We start from the raw sequence: 27,068 nt of genomic DNA, 5'->3' as shown, positions 1-27,068 counted from the left end.
CGACCTCTGAATCAAAGTCTTGTTTTGAATGAAGGGGTCAGGAGGAAGTATCAGCTGTCCACCAAATAATCCAAAGAATAGTTTACTGGGCACTCCTTCAAGGATTTAGTGTGGAGGGCCTCTCCCCATCTCCTACCCCTTCCCTTTCTCCTATCTAGGGAAGTGTACTGCCTGTCAATTTTTTACAGCAACTTTAATAGGGAGAAACTGCTGAAAGTAAATCCTTGGTGACTCCCATACTGGGAATTCTTCTGGAAATGAGCAACTTTGTAGGATCCTAACCAAGCAGTGGCAATAGATTCTAAAGCCAGAAAGGACCATTATGATAGTCTAGTCTGACCTCTTGTATAATACAGGCCATAGAACATCCTCAAAATTCCTAGAACAGATCTCTTTTAAAAAAACAAAAAATCTAATCTTGATTTAAAATTGTCAATGATGGAGAATTTACCGTGATCCTGGGTAAATTGTTCCAATGGTTAATTACTCAATGTTAAAAATGTATGCCTTCTTTCCAGCTGAACATCAGTTTGATAGCATGACTTCTGTACTTCACACTTCTTGGCAAAGGATAGCTCTACTTAAGAACTGATGCATATGAACAGGGGGGATCATATGCATTTTAATGGGTGTCCTGTGATATATTAAGAAAAATGCTTACCTCCCTGCCCATGGTGCTTAATGCAACGCATTACTTCTTGTCCCTACATCAGCTTATGTTCCCTTGTGTAGCTGATCACAGGGGTCTCAGTTATACTCTGGACAACTATAGTAAGCAGGCTTTACAAATATGAGCTAGCGCACAATAAAATGTGCTCCCAGGCTTCTGGGAGAAGTTTTCTACAGTCAAGTGTAGACTTGGTTTAAACTTCAGATCTCTGAAAGCCAGGGAAACTAGTTTTGATGGACCCTGCAGTTAACTGGAATGAGCTAGCCAGTATAGATCAGTTGCTGCCCAACAGCATCCTGATAGCATGGAGTATCTAGTAGGGTAGCTTGAAGGAGGTAATGTGCCATACTGGTAAACTTGGTATTAGCTGTTGCCCAGTTTCCAGTATTGACTTGTGCCTACCTGTCTCTCTTCACTGCCCCAGTAGAACCTCTCAAAGGGGGACTGCCTCCAAGCAAGAAACCTTAAACGAACAAAGATTTGTCTGACTCTAACTACTATTAACTGATGTCTTTTCTCGCAGACCTACTCAGGCCTTTTCTGTGTGGTTATAAATCCCTACAAGAACCTGCCCATATATTCCGAGGAGATTGTGGAGATGTATAAAGGCAAAAAGAGGCATGAGATGCCTCCTCACATATATGCAATCACGGACACTGCCTACAGGAGTATGATGCAAGGTGAGTGCTAACTATGGGACAGTGACTTTCTTAGTGAGATCTTGAAGTCAAAATGGTATTCAAGACCTAGTGGGAGGACTTACTGTAAAAGACCGCAAACCTCTCTGAGGATGTGTTGTGTAGAGGAGTCACTAGGCAGTGTAACTTCCTGTCCCCCTTCTAAGAAGGGGCAGGTGTGTGTGTACGCTTATAATAAAACTATTGAAATTCACTGAGGACAAACCTAGAGCTATTTTTGGTGCTGAGAGCAGAGTGTGGTCTGAAACCTTGATGTAGAGTACCTATCAACACTAGTTTTTCATTGCATGAAAGCTCAATCAAGTTCTATCCTGTCAAGGAGGATAAACACTTATTTGCTAGTACTACACAGTGTATTGGCTGGTCATAAATTTAAAAATAAATACATTGACCAGAATAGTTTCCTGATTATATTTAGCAGAATGCCTACATAGTGTCATCAGATATAAAGAATTTAATGCAAAACCAGGTGTGGTTTATGGGTTCCTGGTAAACTGCCAGTGGATTTCTTGGTGTCACTTGGGGATCCTTTATGTAAAGCTCTGAAGATCCTGTATGCATCCCACCTCTCAGTAAGGTGATCTCCTTTTAGAGAATCAAAGCCTACAGTTGGGGGATCCTGTAAAATGCCCAGATGTGTATATAGAGTTAGCTCTATTCTGTCTCTTCCTGTCTTGGTATCTGGATTATGGATGCAGAAGTAGCAAAGCTACAAGAAGTGCCTAAGGCAGATGGTGGACAGTCTGAAATAATGACACTTTGGGACAAGACAGCATGGTAGGGTTGAGACTGAAACTCCCCCTGTCATAAGGAACTGTTCACTATTAAAAATCTGGATTTCTGTCACTTCCCCTAGAGGGGCAGAACTTATATCTCCTTCTGTTTTTGAAGAAAATTCTGTTTGGTCAGTTTCCAGTTATCTGGTCTTATGTATAGGGCCCTCCCAAATTCTCAGTTCATTTTGATCAATTTCACGATCAGAGGATTTTAAAAATTGTAAATTTAATTATTTCAAACATTTAAATCTGAAATTTCATGGTTTTGTAACTGTAGGGGTCCTGACCCAGAAGCGAGTTGTGACGGGGTGGGGGGGAAGTCATAAGGTTGTTGGGGTGGGGGGGCGGGTCGAAGTATTGCCTCCCTTACTTGTGCACCGCTGCCGGAGGCAGTGCTTGCCTTCAGAGATGGGCAGCCAAAAAGTGGTGGCTGCTGGCCGGGAGCCCAGCTCTGAAGGCAGCACCACCTCCAGCAGCAGGGCAGAAGGATGGTCTAATATGGTATCGCCACCCTGACTTCTGTGCTGCTGCTGGAGGGGCACTGCCTTCTTAGCTGGGTGCCCGGGAAACAGCTGCTACTCTCCAGCCATTCACCTCTGTAGGCAGCACAGGAGTAAGGCTGGCAATACCATGACCCCCCCTCCAATAACCTTGTGACCCCCATTTGGGTTGGGACCCCCAGTTTGAGAAACTCTGTTCTCCCCTGTGAAATCTGTATAGTATGTGGTAAAGGTATACAAAAGAACAGATTTCATGGTCCGTGACACGGTTTTCACGACTGTGAATTTGGTAGGGCCTTACTTGCGTAGCTTGACAGTTAATGACCTCCATTTCTCAGAAACTCTCCAGCATAGTTGAGCTATAACAGTGGGATAGTGTGGGGGGAAAGGGAACAGGAAGAAACTGCTTCCTTGTGCCCAGATCAGTGACTCAACAAAACTTATAGGTGGAGGGAGGAATGCCAACAAAGGCTGCTGGAGTACAGCCCCACAGGAGATTTGGCATGACAGATAACTTAAGGTGAAGTGGAAAACTGCTTTCTGGAAGAGGGGGTCATAGAGTAGTGGAAGCAGGGTGGCAATGACTTCCAGGAGTTAGGAAGGCAGTGCTTCTTGTTAAAGAGCATGATTCCCTGCTGAGAAATACAAATACCTTTCCTAGCTGTCACTCTAAAATGGCTTTGCTGCATCCAGAGAACACTGCCTGGAACATGTCCTTTAAGGAACCTCATTTCCTCTTTTAAACAAAGGAATTTCTAAACTCTTTGCACAAATAACAGGACAAATGTGCCTTCTGTTCACTACATAGTAGCATGACTGCCCATAAACTTCTTATCTCCAGTTCACTTCCTCTATTGCTTCCTTCTCTTCCCTGCCTACTCCTTGTCAGCAACAGTGCCAACAACTGTTTTCTTTAAACAAGCTACTGACTTGTCCTAGCAGAGTTTCCAGTTTGTGGGAAGCACCTCCACTTCTATGCAACAATGGAGGCAATTCCTTTGATGCTATTGTAACATGATTCTGGAAGACAAGAGGCTTCCTCTGATAACTAACAGCGAAACCACTTGAAGCATGTAGAGCAAGCATCCTGTATGGAATCTTCTGCCAGTTACACAAGTTAGTTCTGTGAAGAACCGCACAGTTGTGGCTTAGAAGTGATAAGTGAAGTTCCCTTGCATGTGGTGGTTTGTAACCAAAGGTCACTAGTATTTCTAAAAAAGAAAAGGAGGACTTGTGGCACCTTAGAGACTAACCAATTTATTAGAGCATAAGCTTTCGTGAGCTACAGCTCACTTCCTCAGATGCATATCGTGGAAACTGCAGCAGGCTTTATATATACACAGAGAATATGAAACAATACCTATTCCCACCCCACTGTCCTGCTGGTAATAGCTTATCTAAAGTGATTTCCAGCACAAATCCAGGTTTTCTCACCCTCCACCCCCCCACACAAATTCACTCTCCTGCTGGTGATAGCCCATCCAAAGTGACAACTCTTTACACAATGTGCATGACAATCAAGCGCTTGATTGTCATGCACATTGTGTAAAGAGTTGTCACTTTGGATGGGCTATCACCAGCAGGAGAGTGAATTTGTGTGGGGGGGTGGAGGGTGAGAAAACCTGGATTTGTGCTGGAAATCACTTTAGATAAGCTATTACCAGCAGGACAGTGGGGTGGGAATAGGTATTGTTTCATATTCTCTGTGTATATATAAAGCCTGCTGCAGTTTCCACGATATGCATCTGAGGAAGTGAGCTGTAGCTCACGAAAGCTTATGCTCTAATAAATTGGTTAGTCTCTAAGGTGCCACAAGTCCTCCTTTTCTTTTTGCGAATACAGACTAACACGGCTGCTACTCTGAAACTAGTATTTCTCCTCATCTTTCTTCCTGACTTTGATAGAGCGTTAACTATCTGAAACCCAGAAATCTCAGACTTGCATTGTTGATTCACTGCACAAAGCTAAAGGATGATCGTCTGTCTATTTTCTTAGCACTGGGAGGGGGGTGTTGAGTTCTGCTTAAGTATTTACCTTGCCTGGCTGTAAGGGAAGAGGTAACAAGTGGAGGAAAGAGGGTTACAGTCCTGCCCTGAGGCAAAGAGCTCTCAGCTGTTGCCCCTTTCCCACAATAAATCTAACATGATGAATATGGCAGTCTTGTCCAACTAGCTGATTGCTCCAGGTCCTCTTTATCTAGTCCAGAATAACTGTGGCCTATAACCACCCTCCTCTGTGCACTTGCTGGGCTTGGAAATCATTCCCAACTGATGGGCTAGCTGGCTGTGACCACACTATCTATTTAACAAGGTTTTAGTGGGCTCTGAGTGTGGGTTTCGGTGTCTTGTAAAGTGTATGTATTGGCAGCAAAGTAACTCTAAAGCAACAGTCTCCTTCAGATATCCCAAATGGCAGAAACACTAAATTGTAGGGATGACACTGGGGTTTTGCTATTGGGGGTGAGGATGGAGGGCTGTTGTAAAGTTTCTGGTCCTAGCCAGCCTCCTGGGCAATGGAAAACATTCCTGTTTGGCTTTCTCCCATTTTGATTAGCTTGTGGGGGAGGTTTGATGCAGCAGCCAGTAGTATGGGAGGAATCTGCACTGAGAACAGAAGATGAAAGAGCCCAGTGCTCTGCAAGGACTGGAGGCATTTAGGATTAATGGTTGTGCCCCTTTCTCCTTTCAGAGCCCAATATGCAGGGAATCCTTCATGGTATGAATGCTTTTAGAGAAAGATAGCAAGCTGTTAACTCTCAAGAGGTAACTGTACTCCATTCCGCTGATAAAGCAGAAATGCCTACGTGTAAATTTGTTTGGATTCTGGATTTTTTTGGTTTCATTGAGTTTATGGTATCTTAATAAGCAGCCTGTTCAGATTTAGGGGTTGGGATAGGATTGCTTTTATTCTGATTTAAACTAATCCAGAAATTGTTTAACTCTTTGTTTTGTGTTCAAGCTGATGCACTACCTTTCAGAACTGGGCATTCTGGCAGGCTGCTGTCGAGGCCCCCGTACCAAAGGTGCACCAGTGCCTATATGTTCAATAAGTTTCCCACAAGCAACTTAATCCTAATCCAGGGCACTGCTGTGACCTAGAGGCATTGTGGAAAAATTGCCATATTTAAAGTAGTGCTGTTTTTATCTCCAATCTGCTCTGTTATGGGGCCTAGAGGGAACCTCAGAATTCTGCTCTTGTGGACAAACTTTGGAAATCTCTGTAATAGTTACCATATTTGTGTGTGGGAGTGAAATACCCAGGGTGCCTAAGTGCTGTAATTCTCCTGGTGTCTGGCACCTTGAGTACCTAAGGGTCTGAATTTTTTCAGAGGAAGTATCAGAGGGGTAGCTGTGTTAGTCTGGATCTGAAAGAGCGGCAAAGAGTCCTATGGCACCTTATAGACAAAACAGACATATTAGAGCATAAGCTTTCGTGGGTGAATGCCCACTTCGTCGGATGCATCAGACGAAGTGGGCATTCACCCACGAAAGCTTATGCTCTAATATGTCTGTTTTGTCTATAAGGTGCCATAGGACTCTTTGCCGCTCTTTCAGAGAAAGTGGCTTTATTGCAGTGAAGAGCTGAAGGATAATGGTTTTATATGGAGAGGTCTTAAGCATGCATAGCATTACTCTAATGCAGCAGATGTGCATAAAAGGGAGTGTATGTGTGTGTAGAAATTTAAGGCAGATAAAAGAATTTATAAACAATTGTGTAGCATCTGCAGTAGATCTATTTGGAAAAGGCATTTCAGAGCTGTTGGAATGGAGTCTGTTCAAGCTAGTGGGAAGCATTGTTCACCTGCTCAAGATGCTGGTGAAGAATCTTCTCTGTGAAATACTGACATAGGGCCAGACTGTCCAGACATGACACCAGTGTCTAAAGAACCACACAAAATGGCTGTTGAAATGTCACACTAAACCTTGGCAACATTTGGGCTCCACAGGGAGTACAATTAGTCCCTAATGGCTTCTTCAAAACTTCTCCCTAGAAGAGTGTTGCTGCTTTTTGCTCCTAATGCACCTCTCAGGTCTGGATCTGTCTATTCCCTCCCTGCCAGCTTGTCTCACTTCAGCAGGCAGAACAAGTAGCAGGGAGAGACCGTTTCCCACACGTCTCAGCGGTCATTTGGGTTTTTAGCAGTGGATTGGACAAGAGTCTTAAAAATATGGGGCATATTAAACACTCCTTGATTTCCATAGATTAGCCCCCAGTGATTTTTAAATAGCCAGTTTACTGCTGGTAGTCACTCGGGAGCTAGCCAATCTAAGGGCTAAAGGGACTGGAATATCCAAGGGTACATCTGCACTGCATTAAAAAACCAAACCCACAGCAATGAGTATTAGAGCCTGGGTCAACTGATTCAGGCTTTTGCAATGGGGCTAAAAATAGCAATGTAGATGTTCCTGCTTGGGCTCTGAGAGCCATCCCCTTCCCTGGGTCTCAGAGCCCAAATGGGAACATCTACATTGCTATTTATTTATTTTTATTTTGCCTGGTAGTATGAACAAGAGTCAGTTGATGTTCACTGTCGTGGACATGTTTTGCAGTGTAAATGTTCCCTGAAGTACTGAAGCTTCGGATACAAATAATGAAATTTTACCTTAAGGGGAGGAATGCCCCTAGATAGTCTGAACTAGAACCTAAAGTTGTCCTAGTGCAGAAGTATATGTAACCTCTTTAGATTCTATAGGGAGTCTTATCAGAGCTGTGCAGAAGCTTCCTTTTAAAGAGGACACTGTTGCATGTGGCTCACTAAGAGGCACAAAGTGGGTGGGAAAAATAGCCTGTCAAACTGGATTGTAGGAGAGCTAAACTGATCAAGTAATGTCACTCTTACGTTACATGTGGCACTTCTAGAGTTTAAGACAAAGAAAATACTGTAGTGGCCGTTCCACGGATTTGAATAAATGGATGATTAATTGAATCACAAGTGTTTAAACTCAATACACCGGACCCTCGCTAGAACGCACGTCTGTATAGCGTGAATTTGCATATAATGTGGTCGCGGCCATGGATCCCAAATTTTAATTAGTTTAATTTCAATTCATTTTAATGTGGTCCCCATGTTAATGCAGTACCGCACATGGATCACAAATCCCGTGTTCTAGTGAGGGTCTGGTGTATTAACACCCTTATTGTTCTCTGGGAAGGGAGATGGATGCTCTTCAGAGGCCCTTCCCCAGTTGCCACATTTCATAGGAAATATCAAGTCCCCTTGGTCTGATACTGTAGAGTTTGAGCATGAATTAGACTCCAACGAGAGACTGCTGAATTGGAATTAATTTGCAAACTGGACACGATTAAATTAGGCTTGAATAGGGAGTGGATGGGTCATTACACAAAGTAAAACTATTTCCCCATGCTTCCGCCCCCCCCCCCCCCCCGCACTGTTACTCACATCTTCTCAACTGTTGGAAATGGGCCATCCTGATTTTCACTACAAAAGGTTTTTTCCTCCTGCTGATAATAGCTCACCTCTCTGATCTCACCTGGTTTCAGAGTAACAGCCCTGTTAGTCTGTATTTGCAAAAAGAAAGAGTACTTGTGACACCTTAGATTAACCAATTTATTTGTTTTTATTTTTTTTATTTATTTTATTATTTTTATTTATTTATTCGTTATAGTGTGTATGGCAACATCCGTTTTTTCATGTTCTGTGTGTGTAATCTTCTTACTTAATTTCCACTGCATGCGTCCGATGAAGTGGGTTTTAGCCCACAAAAGCTTATGCTCAAATTTGTTAGCCTCTAAGGTGCCACAAGTCCTCCTGTTCTTTTTACTTAGTTTATAACTCTCAGGTGTTTTCATATTTCCTAAATTTTGAGTCAACAGGGACACTTCTGGCTTTGCTTAGTTTGACTGGACTGACCCAACCAGCATTTCATCTTCTTGTCAAACTTGTATGTTTGGAACTGTCTGCTCCCCTAAGAGAGCTCTTCCCCCTGTGTGTCCCTGGATGCTTAACGCTTGGCGACTGCTATGCAGTAAATATCTGAACTGGTTCTCCACCAGCGACATAGCCGTTCAGTTGCTAGAGGTGGCAGCAGAACTGTGGGTTATGGGAGACTGAGTGTGGGTTTTAGTTGTTGTGTGTGGGTTTGGTTTTTTAACAGCATGGAAGGGTCCAGTTAAATTCCCACTAAAATGGAAGGAAAACTACTAGTGATTTCTTTAGCAATTTGTGCATGGCTCTACAATAATCCAAAGCAAGAGGCATTGTTAAGTTTTTGCTTGCTTGTCATACAGAATGTTTCTTTTCAGTGGTGTCTACATGTGAATTGGGTGATCAGGCTAATGTAGCTTTTGATTTCCATAGTTTAATGTTTTTTTATAGGGGATTGTCTTCTCTCAGATTGCACTCAGGAGTCATAACCAATTTGGAAGTGTCTTCTTTTGCTTTGAAACACCATTTCTATTCAAGCAAAGAACATAGAAAATTCTTTACCCATTTGCTTTGTGCTGCTTACTACGCACCTTTTGGTTGGTTCTTATAAACCAAAGCTGAAGTATTTTAGCCAGTTTATGTGGCACTTTAGCCCAGACTGTCAGCCCCTCTGCTAAATATGGTATTGGCACCATGAGCACAGGAGCGTGCATACAATTTTTTTCCTTTCAGAACTCCCCAAACATTTGTGTAACCTAAAACTTCAGGTAGACACCTTTTTATTTTCCCATTTTGCTGTTTCCAGTTTCAGGTCTGGAATGCTGGAGGAGGGGATCTGGGATCTGGTCCAAGAATGTCTTGGGGAAATAAGCTTAGATGTTTCCATCAATATACAGAACAATTTGTGTATATTTAACTTTTTCGTACAAATCTTTCAGCGTCAGATAGCATGAAGCTGAGATTTAACTTCAGCTGATTCTTCCCTTGTCCATTCTTCCCTAGAAGTTCTGTTGCTATCCCTGTCCAGGGTCACTTTCATATTAATTCTGGTTTTGGATCTTGGATTTTGACTTTGTCTACACGAACATTTTACTTCCAAATTTTTTTCCCAGTTGGAGTGATAAGAGAGACTGTCTGCTGGCTTTTTAATCACAGTGCTTCTAACCCTGCTTGCAACATGGCTAGATGGCATGCTTGTTCAAATACCACTGGTCGGGCTGTGCTACACTCTCACCAATGGAGTGGCTGTGGGGAGAAACTTGAAATAAAATGCAAGTGTAGATAAGGCCACTGGGAAGAGCCCTAAAGGAGCCTGCTCTGTGTGTGTGTGTGGGGGGGGGGGGTAGGCTGTAATAAGATTACTTGGTAAAATCAGGTGTGTGTGAAGAGGGTGCAGGACTGAAGTGCTTCATGGATCAAACCTTTTCATTTAAGGCTAAATCAGTCTTGCGCTCTCACTTCAGCTCAATCCCCTCATTTGGTCAGCCTGTCAGTTGCTTAAATTGGTCTGCATGCACTAGCAGCAGTGTCAGAGGAGCATTTAGTAATGGAAACGAAGAAGACTAGGCATTTTCTCTGGCCTGTCTTCTGCCAGACGTTATGTTCAGTGGTTAGGAGGTGGGTGGTACCATCTAGCAATGGTTAAGCTTTTTGCCTTAATGAGTCAGCTATAGGCTGGGGATTGCAAGCCAAGCCATTGCCTTTCAGATACACTTCCTCTTAGCTGGAAAGATGATGTCACCATTGTGTGAAAGCTATATTACTTCTCCTTTTATGGAGATGTACAGGCTCAAAATCGGAGTTGCTCATGCAGAGGAAGTGGGTGATAAAGGCCTTTTAGGATGTTCTGTAACTAAAATGTTTAGCATAAACTGAATGTTCTGTTCTAGCCTGCTAATTTCTCTTCCTCCACACCCCCAAATCCTCCAAAACAAAACCACCTGAGCAGAGGTTAACAAATTTATTTGAGCATAAGCTTTCATGAGCTACAGCTCACTTCATCGGATGAAGCTGATCTGTAGCTCACGAAAGCTTATGCTCAAATAAATTTGTTAGTCTCTAAGGTGCCACAAGTACTCCTTTTCTTTTTGCGAATACAGACTAACACGGCTGCTGCTCTGAGAGCTGAGGTTGTAGCCACTTGCCCATTGTACTAGCATATGCAAAAGCAGTCCCAGAACTCATACAGTCCATTTGCTATCTCACAGTACAATGTTTCATTGAGGATTTTTACATACATCTCTTGTAAAAATCAACTTTTGGCTTCATGATACATTTTTGTGCGAATGCTTTCAGATCCTGGAACCAACCTAAATGCACTCTGATATCTGGGGACTACAGAGGTTAAGAATGGTTCTTTTTTTGCATAGGCAAAAAAAGAAATGTATGTAATATGCACTTAGAGTATTACTGTACACCTTGAATTTGAAGACTGTACTTTCTGGATCCTTGAGATTACTTTGTAAGTACTCTGATACTGTGGTAATAAGAACTAAATAAAGCTTAGATAGAAATATTTCTTTGCCAGCTGGTCTAAAGTACAGAATTGTTGCTGCAATTAGACTAATGGTTTACTTATTAAATATGTAATATGTAATTCAGAGGAGTGACTTTGAAAATAATCTGCTTTTCAGGCAATTACCCTATAGTAAGCAATTGAAGTTGTTACCCAGTATGAGTAACTTGCATGTGCCACCAGTTTTGGAGATGTGGGAGGTGGGCCTCCAAGAAAATGGATGCTTCTAGTTCTGGCAACTGAAGTGTGACTTTGGCCGTGGTTATGCAAGAAAAATGAGAGGGTTGTATGGAATATGTAACATCCTGGAATTTAGAGTAAGTGCCTCTTAAAGTGGAAAAACTTCTAAGAGCTGCTGCTTTTGTAGCAATTTAACAACTCTTTTTGGCCTTCTGCTAGGGTCCTACTTTTTGTGGCTCAGCACAGCATTTGAGTCTTCTGTCCGTACACAATTAGAAGAATTCCAGCTATCCCAGTGATGGCTGTTTTGCAGTGCTGGGAAGGAATTTCTCCTTAGATTCCAAACTGGAATGTTTCCTTTTATGGTAGTGTCTGCATACTGCTGTGACTTGCCTGCACTCGCAGGTACATTCCTAGTGGCTTAAAGCAGAGGTGACTCACAGCTGCTGCTGGTCATGGGGAAAGCAAATGGGAGGGGGTAACATAGCACTGAAAGGGTTCACCCTTACTGTCTAGGGTTTTTCCTGGATGGTCACCAACTGGTATGTCTATTTCTATAGTAAGGTGTGAAAAGGAGAAACTCTATTTACCATCCACCTGTGGAGGATATTAACTAGTCTGCTGCTGTGTCACCACCTCCCTCCCTCATATGAGATTCTAAAACATTCTTCTAGACCAGCAGTTTTCAAACTTGATTGCACCACAACCCCTTTCTGACAACAAAAATTACTACATGACCCAGGGGTGGGGGGAGAGTCTGAGCCCCACTGCTCAGAGCTAAAGCACTCGGGCTTCGGCTTCAGCCCTGGGTCCCAGTGAGTCTAATGCTGGCCTTGGTAACCCCATTAAAATGGGGTCATGACCTACTTTGGGGTCCCAACCCACAGTCTGAGAACAGCTGCTCCAGACAAAGTGTCTGCCAGGGCATTTGATTTGTGTAAGTTTGATTCTAGTGTCCATCAACTCTGTTCTATTTGACATCTGGCTTATGTGGCTGTTTGCCACTGCCACTGTTTTATCATGAAGGATATGGATATTACCTTTTTGTCTCAAACAGGCTTCCTACATGAGCCCCCGAATAAGCTCTTCCAGCAAATGAGCTGCTCATCACTTAATCAAGTTTTCAAAAGGCCATAGCTACATATGAATGTGCTGCAAAACCAGCCAGGTGTCTGCCCTACTGAATACAACACCTGGGGCTATGTGCAGATTAGTCATTAGTTATTCCCCGATGAACCCTCCAAGTGCCCAGTCATGCAGAATCCTGGTGCATACCTTGGTGATCCATTGACCGCCTGGAGACCTTAATGGGTGTGGCCTTCTGAACTGTTTAGAGGTCTGTCCTTATACCTGTCATTCAGCTGTGGATTTCTTAAAGAACTACATTGAACATACCGTAAGTCTTCAGTGACTGAAGTCTGCCACTTCATTATAGGTTTCAGAATAGCAGCCGTGTTAGTCAGTATTCGCAAAAAGCAAAGGAGTACTTGTGGCACCCTAGAGACTAACAAATTTATTTGAGCATAAGCTTTTGTGTAGCTCATGAAAGCTTATGCTCAAATAAATTTGTTAGTCTCTAAGGTGCCACAAGTACTCCTTTTCTTTTCACTTCATTATAGGTAGTTATACCTATAGTTAAGGTTGCCAGATGCTTAATTTCAAGACCCTATTTTCTTGACTCCAACTGGACTCCATAGCACTGGACTCCAACTGAGCATGGAAACGCTCTGTCCTGTGCTCGGTCTCCCCCTACTGATACCCAGCCAGCATGGAGGAGGAAGCTACCTAAATGAGGAACAGGGGAGGGGAAAGTGATTAAATACTGGGTAGTGGAGGGGAAAAAGAAAGCATAGGAGCTGGGGGCGGGGGGGGGGAGGGAGAGGGGGCAGGGGGGGTGGAGACAGGAATGGGGGTGGAGAGGGAAGATAATAATAGGAAGTGGATATGGGGACAAGAATGGTAGGAGCCATGTAAGGGGAGGATAGGACTGGTAGGGATGCAGGGGGAACCTTGAACAGGAGCCAGGGAAGGAAGGTGGAAACTGGGGGTGGGGGAGAGGAAAGGGAAGAGGCTGGGACATAGGGGTGTTTGTGAAGATAAATTCACTAATGTTTTTAAAAATCTAAGATGTTATGACAACACCATAGTAAAGCCTATGCAGAAACTAATAGTTGTGTATTCGATGCAGGGTTTGGATGGTGCGCAGTAAATTATACATGCGGCCACATATTGAAGTGTTAAATAGTTACCCATTCAGTGAGCACCATCCATTCTGCACTGAATGAGGGTTTGTGTGTGTGTTGGTGGGATGGAGAGGGAGAGATGGGAGGATGGTGTTTGTTCATGTCATTGAATACTCACAGTACATATACACAAGGGATCCAAGTTTGGGTTTATGGTCAACCTTAATTCTGGTACTTCCTGTATTTGACATTGCAACCTTAATGTTCTTTTAATGCAGTGGGTTTTTGTGTAAGTACAGTGCCTCAGTCCTGAACTTGCCACATAAGAAATGGCTAAAGCAAAAACCTTGAGCCACATTTTTTTCACCCTAGCATCCCCATCACAGCTAAAGCTGTAGTCAGTGCTTAGGCCTCCCTTGCTTTAAAGGATAGGTCAATGTCCGTAATCGCCTTGTGGCAGGATTGGAGTTGCAGGGCCTATTCTGCATTTGGAAGCAAATAGTTCAGGAGGCACAGGAACAAATCAGGAGTAGGGGTTCTTTTCACACCCTGGAAAAAGCAAAATAACAATTACCTTGTTTTGTGCTGAACTACAGATACATCTGGACAGGTAAAACTAAAATGATGGTGCTACCTTTAGGACTTTAGGGAGAGGGGAGGAACTATGCCAAGATTTAGAGGTGACTGGTCATACTTCTGAGGATGCTTAGTGGCTTCTGCTCTCCATGTTTTGGGGAGTGCCAGCATACCCTCTGAATTTAATAGCTTTTGTAGTGGAGGCAGAAGTGAGTTTTGGCCTCTCTGATTCTGTGTGTTTCTTTTATTTCAGATCGAGAGGATCAGTCCATTCTGTGCACGTGAGTATTTACATTCTTCAGCTTGTCTTGCTGTCAGCTCTTGTTAAAATCCTGCTGGAGGGCTTAATTGGGGGTTTACTGGAGTCAGTATGTCACATGATACTGTAGAGGCTAGGGAACATTTTGCCTGTTTAAATCCTACCATTAGCATCCCTTCCCTGCCCACATCTCACCTCTTTCTGCACAAGGATTGTCTCTGGCATGAAGGAGCAGGAAACAGGTGATCTTAAGGTGACTGCCTAGTGGAGATGTTACTTTATTGATGCTTGGAAAGGACTTTGGAAGAACTGGGGTAGCAGTGGTGTATATACAGTCAACAGTCATGTGCTCTCATTCATGTTATCTAGGCTGAGGTTGTAGGGAATAATGTGCCTATTTAACACTGCAGTTTCCTCTGTTGAGCCTCAAAGTAAGACTGATCCCCCCCCAAACCCTGTTAATTTCTGGTTCTGAAGGAGTTAACTACAGCTCTTTTGCTTAGGGAAATTCCTTTTAAGTAATTCACTTAATTGCCTTTGTGTCCTGTCCCGTGGTTCTCTTCTCCCCCCTCCTCCCCTGCCCCCATTATTCCTCAACCACTTGCATGTGAAGGCTGCCAAGTGACTGGAAAATTACCTTTATTCTTTCCTTCCCCACCCCTCCTACCCCCAAAGTCACGAGAAACTGGCTGAGCAATAGGACTAGAGCACAATACTGGTTGCTCTACTCTTCACTTAATGTGTTCAGGTTCTCTGTTAGGGCAGGTATCTCAAAGCAATGTATAATGGCAAGAATGCAACTAAAAGCACTGATCAGCTGACAAGCATTTTAGGTTTAAAAAGGTGAATGCATTTTCCCCCATCTTGTTCTTGAATTAATCCCAGGCTCTGTCTTTGCAGAGGTGAATCAGGAGCTGGTAAGACAGAGAACACCAAGAAGGTCATTCAGTATTTGGCTCATGTTGCTTCCTCACACAAGAGTAAAAAAGACCAGGTAAGTGCCTGTGTTCCCTACAAGGATGCTGCACTGTCATGCCAAGCACCTACAAGCTATGGTACGCTAGGAGATACCTTGGTTAATACTGGCTGAATAAAACACTAGGTACCAACTTGTGCATAGGGGAGTGAGGAGACCATGAACTATGGAGCCATGACAATTTTGTGTGTAGCTTTAAAAACCTCACAAGTCAGGGGCCGCCATTCTCCCTCATAATTCCATTGACTTCAGTGGAGATACAGCAGTTTTTCAGAGCGTTTTGGTTTCATAGGTGGGTGTGTTTAGGGGCACAGTTTACAAACCATCATGTATTGGTCTTCTGACTCGTTCATATAATTTGTGACCAATCCAAGCAACTTAAGTGACCCGCTCCCTGGAGATGTGGTCTCCTTTATTCTACTCCCCTGTATCTTGGGGCTGGTTGTGAAATCTGTTCTGTAAGCAGTCTCTCCAATTTGGAGAGGTTCATAGATATGAGCTGAAGACTTGACTGAAACTATAACTTTTAAATGGGTGAAAAGTATCTAAATACATTAGAACAAGGGGTCTTTGCAGTTGTCTCACTTATATTTTTTTCCCCTCCCTCTCCCCTTGATGGATTATGACCGAACTCATCAGTTGTATCCTCTTAGGTGAGCTGCACGTTTACTGCACGTTCTGCACCAGGAATGCATTTTGTCCCATTGTGTGACTTGAGCACCTTTTCACTTCACACCAGTGTCACTTTCTGCAGCTAGAACAGTCCCATAGACAACTCACAGTTCTGTTTTTATGATGCACAATAACCTTTTGTGAGATGCTATCAATTAGAGATTGCAGTTATGTCAAGTTCACTCATCTAGTCTGCACTCAAGGTCTCTTGTAGAACTTCCCAAGTACACTGTGGAGAAACTGTTCCTGTATAGTGAAGGGGAGTTGAACTGAACCTGACTTTCCTAGAACTGCATATAGAGCCTCTGGTGTGCATGGTGTTCCTAACCAGATGGAGTTGACTGGCTGTCTAGCCTTTCACCACAGCAAGTTAGCTGTGGGTGCAGTTGCTGGGAAAGGTCAGGAAGCTGCTGCCCTGAGTGTACTGGATGTTCTAACACAATGAGCTTGTTAGCCAGAGTTACACACATGGGAAATGCAGTTAACTTCTGAGCTTTATAACAAAACCCAGATGCCAAGCGCATCTTCAATATCTTTATGTAGAAACCTCTTCTTAGAAACTTAACAATAGCCATGCTGTGTCTGTATATAGGGTATATGAAAAGGATACTCTCTGCATGCAGATGTGTATGTTTGTGTAAGCACACTGTTCTAATGAGTGGCTTCTGGAATCAAAACAAAAACATAGCTTCCATGTGCCAGACTTTGAGATATACAAAAGCTTTTGCCGTGGCCTGTCAGTAGCTGTATTTAGAAACATTTTGCTTTTATATTTTTTTTTCTTGGAATGTGTATGTTTGCAGGGGGAGGGGTGGGGAGTGAAGTGAAAGGATCATGGGATTGGGAGTTGAGCATTCTTCTGCTGCTTATTCTCAAGTGAAACTTCAGTCATCTAAGCAGACCAAGGATCTGGTTACGGTATAAACCAGCCTTTAGCTGGGCTTAACACATGAGTTCTCTGAGTTCAAGCTCCATTTGGAAGATTCTCTTAAGGAATCCTGCAGCTCACTTTTAACTCTGGTGGCTCCATGTTGGTTACCAGCCTTACCAATGAGGATTAGAACTATTCAGGTTCCTTAGTGTTAGATGGTAATGAGACCTCTCTGCAGCCCTGCTGACCTTCACACTCCCTAGGCCTGACTCCAGATTCCAACTCAGTTTGTCTACAGATTAGTATAGTAACTTTTGAGACATCTGTTCACCTATCACGGGGTGGGCAAATTTTTGGCCTGAGGGCCACATCTGGGTAGGGAAATTGTATGGTGGGCCATGCATGCTCACAAAATTGGGGTTGAGGGCTTTGGTTGGGGAGGGGTGATCTCTGGGGTGGGGCCAGAAATGTGGAGTTCAGGGTGGAGGAGGGGACTCCGGGCTGGGGCAGAGGGTTGGGGTGAGGGCTCGGGTTGGGGGTGCAGGCTTTGGAGTGGGGCTGGGGTTGAGGGGATTGGGGTGTAGGAGGGTGTTATGGACTGGGATCAAGGGGGTGGGAGGGGGATCAGGACTGGGGCAGGGGGTTGGGGCGCAGGCTCTAGGCAGCGCTTACCTGAAGCAGCCGCATTTACCTCCTCTGGCTTCTACATGGCAGTGCGGCCAGGTGCCTCTGCACGCTGCCCCATCTGCTGTTGCCACCCCTGCGGGTCCCATTGGCCGCAGTTCCCAGCCAGTGGGAGCTGTGGGGGTGGCGCTTGGGCTGGGGGCCGTGTGTGGAGCCCCCTGGCTGCCCCTAAATGTAGGAGCCAGAAGGGGGACGTGCCACTGCTTCTGGGAACTGTGTGGTGCGACGCTACACATGTGCCAAGTGGCCCCCAGCCCCGCTCCTCAGCTGGAGCATCAGAGTGGGGCAAGCCCCAGACTCCACTCTCCGGCAGGAGCTTGAGGGATCGATTAAATCTGCTGGCAGGCTGGATGTGGGCCGTAGTTTGCCCACCCTGACCTATCACTACCCAAGGGAACAAGTCTACAGACTCTGCTTGTGCTAACCCCCAAGGCTACTAGATTAGGCCCTGCTGCTGGCACCATTAGATTGAGGATGTAGCATGAATCTTTAGCTCCTGCATGGGCAGTGCAATACAATAATGGGGTGACATTTGGTAGCCTAGAGCCTTTTGCATTTCTAGTATCTTTTGGTCAAGAGATTAAATTTACAACTCAAGTCTCTGCTTTCCTACTTTTTCAAACAAAAACAGCTTTTCTGAAACCCTTCTCTCAGCTGCAGTGGGGGGGACGGACCCTTTCCTCCAATTTCTATTGAGCTGCAAAGATTCTAAAGCAATGATTAATGTTTTAGGTGATTTCCCCCCCCCCCCCTAAAAAAAAGAAAAGAAAAAAAGAAAATCACTGCATTTATGGTGGTAAGTACTACTAGGCAGGGTGATGCTGCATTTAGGGCATACAGCATTCCATTAAAATCCCTGTTTTCACTTAATCAAATTGTGTATTGGGGAATGGGGCAGTTGAGTTGTGGTTGAAGCATTCCATGTTTGCTGTCTACCTCGCTTCACCTGTTTCAAATCATAGGAGAGGAGAGTACTATTTTCAAAACTAAGTTTATAACTTCTTTGCAATCAGAAATGCAAATGCCATGTTGCAACTCTGGCAGTTTTTTATCATGAGTGATGTGGTGCCTGGTGCTGTTTTCTTAAAGCTCCAGCTGCTGGAATCATGTTTCTTGAGAATCCTTTTTTCCCCCCTATTTTTAAAGGAAGCTTGTAGCTCTCATGGCTGTAGAGAAAAGCTTGCCGTCGTGAGCCGTAAAGGCTCACAAACCAGAAAGAAAATAAGAAACCAAAACTTTTTTAAATTGAATGATTTTTTAAGTTAATCTCCTGACTTTCTGGGTCTTTCCTCATGACTTTTATTTTTAAACAGGGGGCTGGCAAGGTTCCTATTTTTTGCATACGGCTCCTCCTCTGGAAAGAATCTCTTTGACTTGGGAGCATATGAGGAGGAATTCTGAGTTTTCAGTGGGCATCAAAGACATTGATGACTTAAACTGATAGGCAGTCATGGAGAGAGGGGGTGCTAAGGACCCAGCTGCACATTCCCACTGTGAGCTAGCAGACCTAGAAGCTGGTACTGCAACAGTTTGCATGGGAGGAAGGGGGATGTTGTATCCATCTCAAATGCACACAGAATCTTTTTTTAAAATTCTTTAAAAATCAGCTCAGGACCTGCAGCTGTAGGTACAGAAAGGTTGGCAGTGTCTTAATTACAGGATCTCAGCAGTTCCTGCTGAATTCTGCACATTGTAAGGTTTCGTAGTTTAGAAAAGTTTATTTTCGTATTGGAAAGATAGTCCTAAGTATGCGGCTGCTTCTACCTTGCTAATGAGCCATGCAAAAAGTCTTCAGTCAAACAATGGCTGCAGAGGTGTGAATGCTCCCTCCTATGAGGTATGACCTGAAACCCTACATGGGCTACTTAAATACCAACATCACAAGCATGCTTTTTTCTGCTTAAAACTAATGCTAAGTCAATGTTCAGGTTACATATTTAAACGTCAGTGAGGAAAGGAGCTAATGCTTTCTTGGTAACATTAACCTTGTAATCAGATGCAGCATTATAGTAGCATACTGAGACTGTGCTTCTGCAAAGGATTTGGTATTCCTTCTGCACTGCAACACTCTACTGAGCTGGTTCCCATGATCCATCTCTGATTTGATTAACTTTAGCCTTTCCCCTCTTCCTCTCACCCTGTGCACCCCTCCAACCCCCACTTACCATTGTGACCTTCTACATGCCTTCTACTATTGTGGGTCTCCTTACCCGCTAGATCATGCTATCCTAACCCTCCCCTTCTACTTGCTTCTGGCTCCACCAACTTCCATGTGTCACTAATTGCACCCTTCATTCCTGAGGTTAAAAAACATGAAGGAATTAACTTGCCCACAATACACATGTTGCTGTGGGACTCTTAACTGTCATTTTCCAGTTCTTGTGTAGCTAAATTTGGCCTTGCCAGTTTGATATTTTTATCTGAATAATTAAATATATTTAATGCCAAAGTCTAAGTGCTGTTTTTCTTCTAAATAGTCTTTTGATCTTTCCTTAGTCCTGCAGTGAAGTTGTAATGTTAAAATTGTGACATCATTCATTTCCATAGCAACAGATTGCAGTCTTAAACAGGATTAGGACTGCACTGCAGGATCACTCAGACAGGATGGGAACTGTTGGAGAGTAGGCGTGGGTGTTGCAGCTCACACATGTCAGAATAGCAGGAGAAATGCAAAATTACTGACAGACTTTTTATAGCAAGTTTGAGGTTTTCTTCTCCGCACAGCCAAGTGTGACCTTATGGGATGGATGGCTGCTATCCCAGCCTGTTCCTTCCTGAAATTAAAAATCATCTTATACGCACTTGTGACAAAGTGAATAAAAACTTAGTTATGGCTGAGTCTTCTGTGTGTAACTCTGCAGACTAATAGAAATGGTTGACTCCGTACTTTAGGCTTGTAAAGGAGTGTTGTAACCTGAACGCAGCAATAAGAAGTAGAAATGCCAGGGTTCTAATTCCAGGTTTTAACCTTGGGCAAGTCACTTCATAGCTCTGCCTCATTTTTACCATCATTAATGGGGCTAATATTTATTTTATCCACCGCTAGAGGCAACATGAGGCTTGACTAATGTTTGTAAATGCACTTTGAGAATTAAAGGAGCTGTAAAAGTACTTTGTCATGTAAACACACCCTCTGCAATCTGATTTCTGGGATTGGCATTCATGGGCAAAAATGTTGGGCTCTATTCCCATGCATCAGGAAGTCCTGAAGACTTAGTCTCCACTACTAAAAGGAGAAACCTTAACCCAGTTGTCAATTTTGATATCTGGGATGGAGTGTTTTTTGCCTATGGCTAATTTTGAAATACCTAGGACTCCCTACTTCTAGCACAGAGAAGGGACAGTCAGTTCAAGTAACCACCTACAGACTTCTGGAAAATGTGTGTATGCTCCAGAGATTGAGTACTTAGTAGGGACAGCAATTCTGGCTGGTCTCTCCACCCCAAAACTCTGTTGCCTATGGAGAGGAGGAGTGTGTGGAAGTGGAAGACAGTGGATAAAACAGTTTGACTCAAATACCAGTAGTTGCCTTTTGTTGCATCCCCACAGAGAAGGCTTTTGCTGGTCTGTGTAGAGATGAGAGCCCCAGTGCAAGCAGAGATTATTGTCCCCAAAATGATTTGTGATTCTGTTCATCTATTACTGGTGAGCTCATCCTGTGCAGAATCCAGGGCTCCCTCCCAACTGAAAGCCAGGATTGTTTTGTTCTTCCACCTGGGAAGTAGGATGCTGCTGGGATGTGGATGTGATCTGGGGGAAGAACTTTCCATTCTCATTGCTCCCAGAAAGCCTGTGGGATGTGCCTTAGGCAAGACACTTAAACAGGACTGCCTACTGGTAACTGAAATCCAGCACCAGAAGCGAGGAATATTGCACTGATGCTGACTGGCTGGGGAGGAGAAAATATTTCTACATACTGAAATGAACTCAGTCTTGCCAAAAGAAGAATCCGTGGCACCCTAAAATGTATGTTTAGGGGAATATCGCCAAAGATCTAATGTGGCTTCTTTACATAGATGCTAAGCTGATGAGATGAAACGTGGACCCTCTAGGTGAAGGTGTTAAAAGCTGCTGTCTTCATCCACTTTTGGTTTTCTGTCTAGGGAGAGCTTGAGAGGCAGTTGCTTCAGGCTAACCCTATCCTGGAGGCTTTTGGAAATGCCAAGACAGTGAAGAATGACAACTCCTCGAGATTTGTGAGTATTATCCTGCATGAGTTCTGGTGTCCCCAGTGTTCCAGAGGGAGAAGCCACTAGTTGAATGAGTTGTGGGAGTCTTGCTTTACTTTCGTGCCTGATATGCAGTCTTGGGATGTTCTTTTCTGTAACTGGCTTCCCTTGAGTGAAACTGGGACACAGTTTTCACTTGTCAGTGAATTATCCATAAAGTACTGATGGGATTGAGTACCTGGTCTGCAAGATATTGAACCTTTGCCAGGACTCCCTGTGCCATTGTCTGTCAAATTCATTTTTCTCCCAAGGAGAGATTAGTGTCCCGTATTGGATTAATTCTGGAGGGCAGCAGAAAGCTTCTAAGGGCCGGGGAAGCTACACTAGAAACCAAATTGAAGTGTAAATGGTTGAAGAGGGGCTGAGCTGTGGTGGTGGTCAATCTAGAATGCAGTCTCTGCTTATGGCACCCGGAACTGAGGTGGAGGGGATCCACTTCAGAATGAAACTTAACATGTTTCCTGATGCCTAGGCAATCTGAAATTCGATCTAATTTGATGGCCCTTTGACTCTCATAGGAGTAATTTATGGTGTCAAGGATGTTAAACTGCTCCATGATCAGTGAGGGTTGTGAGCTGGCTGGGCTTGTGGTCTGTTTAAAACTTGTCTTAGCTGGTAATTATGTTGTTTGGAGCAGAAAGGCCTATACTGGGACCTTTACCATTTTGCTCTAGCTGTGATAGCATAAGATAACACTAATATTTCTGCTAACCTCTTTCTCAGGGCAAGTTCATAAGAATCAACTTTGATGTCAATGGCTACATTGTTGGAGCCAATATTGAGACTTGTATCCTTTCCACGGAGCCGCTTAATGGAAATAAATTATGGGGAGTGGGAACGTGCATACCTAACTATCTACCTATATACAGCCAAATAGTGTCTGCTACCTTACAGCAATGAAGTCAGAGGGATCCATAGACTTCTGTCAACACCTGTCATCTTAGGCTAAAGAGATCCATGTTAAGGTCTCTAGTTTAGTCTGCAAGTAAAAAGGGAATCTTATTTAAATGGTACAGCATTTCAGAACCTATGCTGGGGTTATAGCAAGAATCCCTTCTGGATGAAATAATTCTAATGTTATGGGATAGAAGTGGCGTTTTAAGCTGTGATACGCTGAGTAGACTTGGGATTCCATGACCCTTTCATCTTTTAACCAGGGGAAATGAGGACTGTGGCAAGTGTCTTTCCCCCCTGTTTATTCACAACTCAATCTTGCATACTGGTCCTACCCTTGGAATGAGGATTAACTCAGGAGTCCAGAAGTACATCTTAAACTTAATCAGCCACTGAGGTTGTTGAAGGGTGGGTTGCTGTCAGCCTATGGCACTACCCGAAACTCTGAAAGGGCAATGCAGAGCACTAAGCTGCCTGTCACGCCAACCAATTTAAAGGGCACTGACACCAAATAGAACCTCCTTTCCTCAGATGAGAGTGGAATGGGAAGTTACTTGTTAGTCTCTCTGTTGTGCCTTTACTCTGTAAAGATCTCTTGGAGAAATCACGTGCAATCCGTCAAGCCAAAGACGAGCGAACCTTCCATATCTTCTACTATCTATTGTCTGGAGCAGGGGAGCACCTGAAAAGTGAGTACCTTGTGCTGTAACTAGAGTCCCTTTCCCCTAACTGCCAGATTGTTCCACACACTTGCAGTCTAGGCCCTATTATTTCCCCTCTTCCAAAGCCTGGAACTGCCTCCCCTGTTTTCTGACCAGGACCTCTCCTTTCAATCATCTCCTTAAAACTTTTTTTTCCTTCCTGAATTGGTACCCCTGCCAGTGATGTCTCCACACCCTTCCTTATCTGAACTATTGTCCCATGTTTAGTCTGGTCTAATAGAGTGCAGGTTCTTCAGGGCAGGAACAATCTTCTTATAAACTTGGCAATTAACAAAATACAGAATAACATTTGGCACCTATGCAGCACTAGGTGTGCCTGTGCTCTGTTAGCATAACACCTCAAGATCTCAATCTAACCTTCCTGTTAAGAAAGCAGTTTAAACTCACACCGTGGGAGAGGGCAGACAGACTGGGGGGGCAGGGAGAGAACTCACTTCATAACCATCTGCACAGCGTTAATGGCAGAACATACTGTTCCCAGAGCTGGGTGGTGAACTCCATAACTGATTTGAAACAACAGGATACCTGAAAGTGGATGCACTTGCAGGACAGTCTCTTCTTCTAATGGAAGCAGGATCCAAGAACTGCTGGGGCTGGTTTGGCAATGTGCCGGGGCGGGGGGGTGGGATGGAGGAAAGAAAAAAGTCTGGGCAGAAGAGCGTTCTGAGCTGTAACTACAGAAATGCTGCTACAAGAAAAACATAAGACAACTGATCTAAACCTAAACCCTGGTTCACTCAGCAAGACTGTTTTCACTTGCTGGGGACAGGAAAAGAACTGAGGGACAGATCTTTAAAGGTAATCAGGCACCTAACCTGCTTAGGTGCTTTTGAAAAATCTCACTAGGCGTCTATATGCATCTTTAGGCTCCTGAATACCTCTGAAAATCTGACCCTGAGGCTTTAGTGCAGAGGTCCCCAAAGTATAGGGTGTGCCCCCCTAGAGGGGCATGGAGGAACATTATGGGGGCGGGGATACAGTGAGGCCCAGGCCAGCCCTGCCCCCCACCAGAGTGGGGAGGGAATGCCACCCATCCCCTCCCTGCCCCAACTCTGCTCCGGTCCTGCCTGCAGTGACATCTCCGGCTCCCAGCCCTGCACCTGGCTCCATCCCCAGCCTCAGCACTGCTTCGTTCCTGGCCCTGCGCCAGCCCTGGCAACTGACTATGGCTACATTCCTGGCCTTGGGCCAAAGCTGGGGTAAAGGTCCCCAGCTGCTGGCCCTTCCACCCCAGTCTTGACCCCTGGCCATGGCCCCCTTCTTGGCCCCAGACCCACCTCCAGATGCAGCTCCAGCCTCAGCCCCCTTACCCCTGCCTGTTCCCCTCTCTTCCGTCTCCTCCCCCAAGCCACGGCCCAGTGGCAGGAGGGGCATGCACATAGGTAAGGGGGGGCATGGCCCGCCAAAGTTTGGGGACTGCTGCTTTAGTGAAAGAGGCCAGAAAAACAAAAGCTGTCTTGTCTTTGTCTCTGCTGGATATTTTTGACTTCCATGTTGATGGTTTGGCAGGGGTGGGAGGGGAGATGTTTGGGAGTGTTTTTTAAAGAAGCTGAAACTGGCAAATGTCGTCGTGAAAATCAAGACTGCAGGTGATTATAACTGACTTTCTTAGAAGCGTGTACAAAGGAGGTAATTCATTTTTTGGTAGATTTGGGAAAGCATACATTCTTAACTGCCTAAAATAATGCTAGCTTGTTCTCTATAATGAAGGCTACAATCATTCCTTGTCTGTTCCTCCCCCTTAAGCTGATCTGCTGTTGGAGCCTTACAACAAGTACAGATTCCTTTCAAATGGGCATGTTACGATCCCGGGTCAGCAAGACAAGGATATGTTTCAGGAGACGCTGGAGGCAATGAAAATCATGAGCATCCCAGATGAGGAGCAGATAGGTATGGATCCGGTGAAGGGCTTGGAAATGCATGGGAAAGGGTTAAAAAGAATGGAACAGTCTGGTCCTATTCAAAACACATGAGGGGAAGGCAGCCTCTAGTATACTAATTACACAAGTCAATTAGTGATATCTGAGAAGCAAGCTGGCTGCTGGTGGTATGGGAGTGGTCCATCTCAAAATTCACGAGCATAACTTCAGCTAGTGCAGAATGCAGCAGGTCACTAAACAAACTGCCATGTCCCATGCTTGTCCCAGTCTGTTGGAGTGCTATACATAGTGCTTATCTGTAAAACCCTCATTGAGTTATCAAATGGGTGCCTATCATGGTGTTATCTCTAGCATTTGCTCTTCTCTGCGGTCTGCCAGAGGCAAGACTTGGCCTTCTATGGGATGTACTGCAAGACATTCATTCACTCTAGATTTCTCAATATGTGACTTGGGCCCATCGCCATAGGGGTATCTACTCCACCAATGGTTGGAGTCACTTAGTTGTAAACAGTGGCACAAAGCAGTGTACCTCTCTCCAGCTTACTGCACAGCTTGCTAACCAGAAAGTAATATTGTCCAACATCTAGATACCATAGTGATTGCCTTTTCTAGGGCACTTTCTGAAAGTGTTTTTTCCTCCATCTACTTTCTGAAGACTGGCCAAATCTCCATTATTTTGTCTTCTCTCTAGAGTTTCAAACGTCTCAATTTAGTATCCTTTGTTCATCTTAGACTAAGTCCTCCTCCAGTTCCTAAATCTGTCAAGGAGGCTGGAACCAATGTGTGAGTGAAAAGACAACTCTGCATTGAGGTCTAGTTAGGGATTTGGCTACCTAATGTATGGCCAAAGAGATCTGATGTCCGCTTCGTAAGTTATGCTGTAGGGCACATCTTTACTGGCAAATGAAAGTGGTTCCATCAGCTGATTTGCAGAGGTGCATGGAACGCCATTTCCCCTCCGTTCCGGGTGTGAGAGATGCTAAATGTTCTTTTAGGCTTATGAGAAACATACATATGGCAGCTGGTTGAACAGTACATTTGGTTTGAATGCAAAGTCTAAACACACTAACCATATTTTTAGTTGAGACCATATAAAAATAAGCTTTCTCTTTGAGTGCCAGGTCTCCAGATTCAGTCACTGGGCTGTCAGATTTCATGTCAAGTCAATGGGAGCATGTGTGCTACTTTACAGATATTATTTCAGGACTGGCAGGAGAGGCTTTAGAGTAGCAGCCGTGTTCATGTGTATTCGCAAAAAGAAAAGGAGTGTTTGTGGCACCTTTAGAGACTAACCAATTTATTTGAGCATAAGCTTTCGTGAGCTACATGCATCCGATGAAGTGAGCTGTAGCTCACGAAAGCTTATGCTCAAATACATTTGTTAGTCTAAGGTGCCACAAGTCCTCCTTTTCTTTTTGTAGAGGCTTTGTTCACTGCGGATGTGTTTACAGACATGCTGTAAACTACCTAGTGCTATAATAGGTAGAGAGGGAGACCAGTTGAAGAGGAAGTAGTGACCAGTTGGTAGCTAACTAGTTAGTACCACTAACAAACTTACTGTCAGTGAGTCTTGAGATGAAGATGGCATCAGATCAACACTTTTCTCAGTATTCCGTATTGAAAATTCTCCCTCTGTTCTAGCATCTGACGCTGATTCTTTGAAGGGCTAAGGGGGTGCTTCAGTATGTTGTCCACAGTGGTACAGGTACTTCAGTGGACATCAGGATACCTGTAGTCTGCCATGCTATGTATGTTCCAACAAATGGAGACGTTATAGCACTTGTGCTAGGGAGGTGAAAGTGTGCTGGATGAAAAGAACAAAGACCTGCCCAACCTTAACTGGCTCACACCCTAATATAGGCATGGCTTTGCCCTTTCAATGATTACTGTTACACA

The 27,068-nt window shown here is 44.2% G+C and overlaps 1 protein-coding gene across 1 annotated transcript in view; it reads left to right on the top strand.

The window, feature by feature from the left end:
• MYH9 (myosin heavy chain 9) overlaps positions 1–27,068 on the top strand; it is a 96,108-nt gene that overhangs the window by 25,250 nt on the left and 43,790 nt on the right. Inside the window, exons 3-9 of the mRNA XM_084626436.1 lie at positions 1,194–1,350; positions 14,239–14,266; positions 15,145–15,238; positions 21,551–21,643; positions 22,400–22,463; positions 23,161–23,259; positions 25,039–25,182. Coding sequence (XP_084482562.1) covers positions 1,194–1,350; positions 14,239–14,266; positions 15,145–15,238; positions 21,551–21,643; positions 22,400–22,463; positions 23,161–23,259; positions 25,039–25,182 — 679 coding nt within the window. The remainder of the gene's footprint in view (positions 1–1,193; positions 1,351–14,238; positions 14,267–15,144; positions 15,239–21,550; positions 21,644–22,399; positions 22,464–23,160; positions 23,260–25,038; positions 25,183–27,068) is intronic.

Source organism: Lepidochelys olivacea, assembly GCF_965140295.1.
Source record: "Lepidochelys olivacea isolate rLepOli2 genome assembly, chromosome: 1".
NCBI lineage: Eukaryota > Metazoa > Chordata > Testudines > Cheloniidae > Lepidochelys > Lepidochelys olivacea.
The sequence above is the reverse complement of the archived record's forward strand: the minus strand, read 5'-3'. Positions and strand labels throughout refer to the sequence as shown.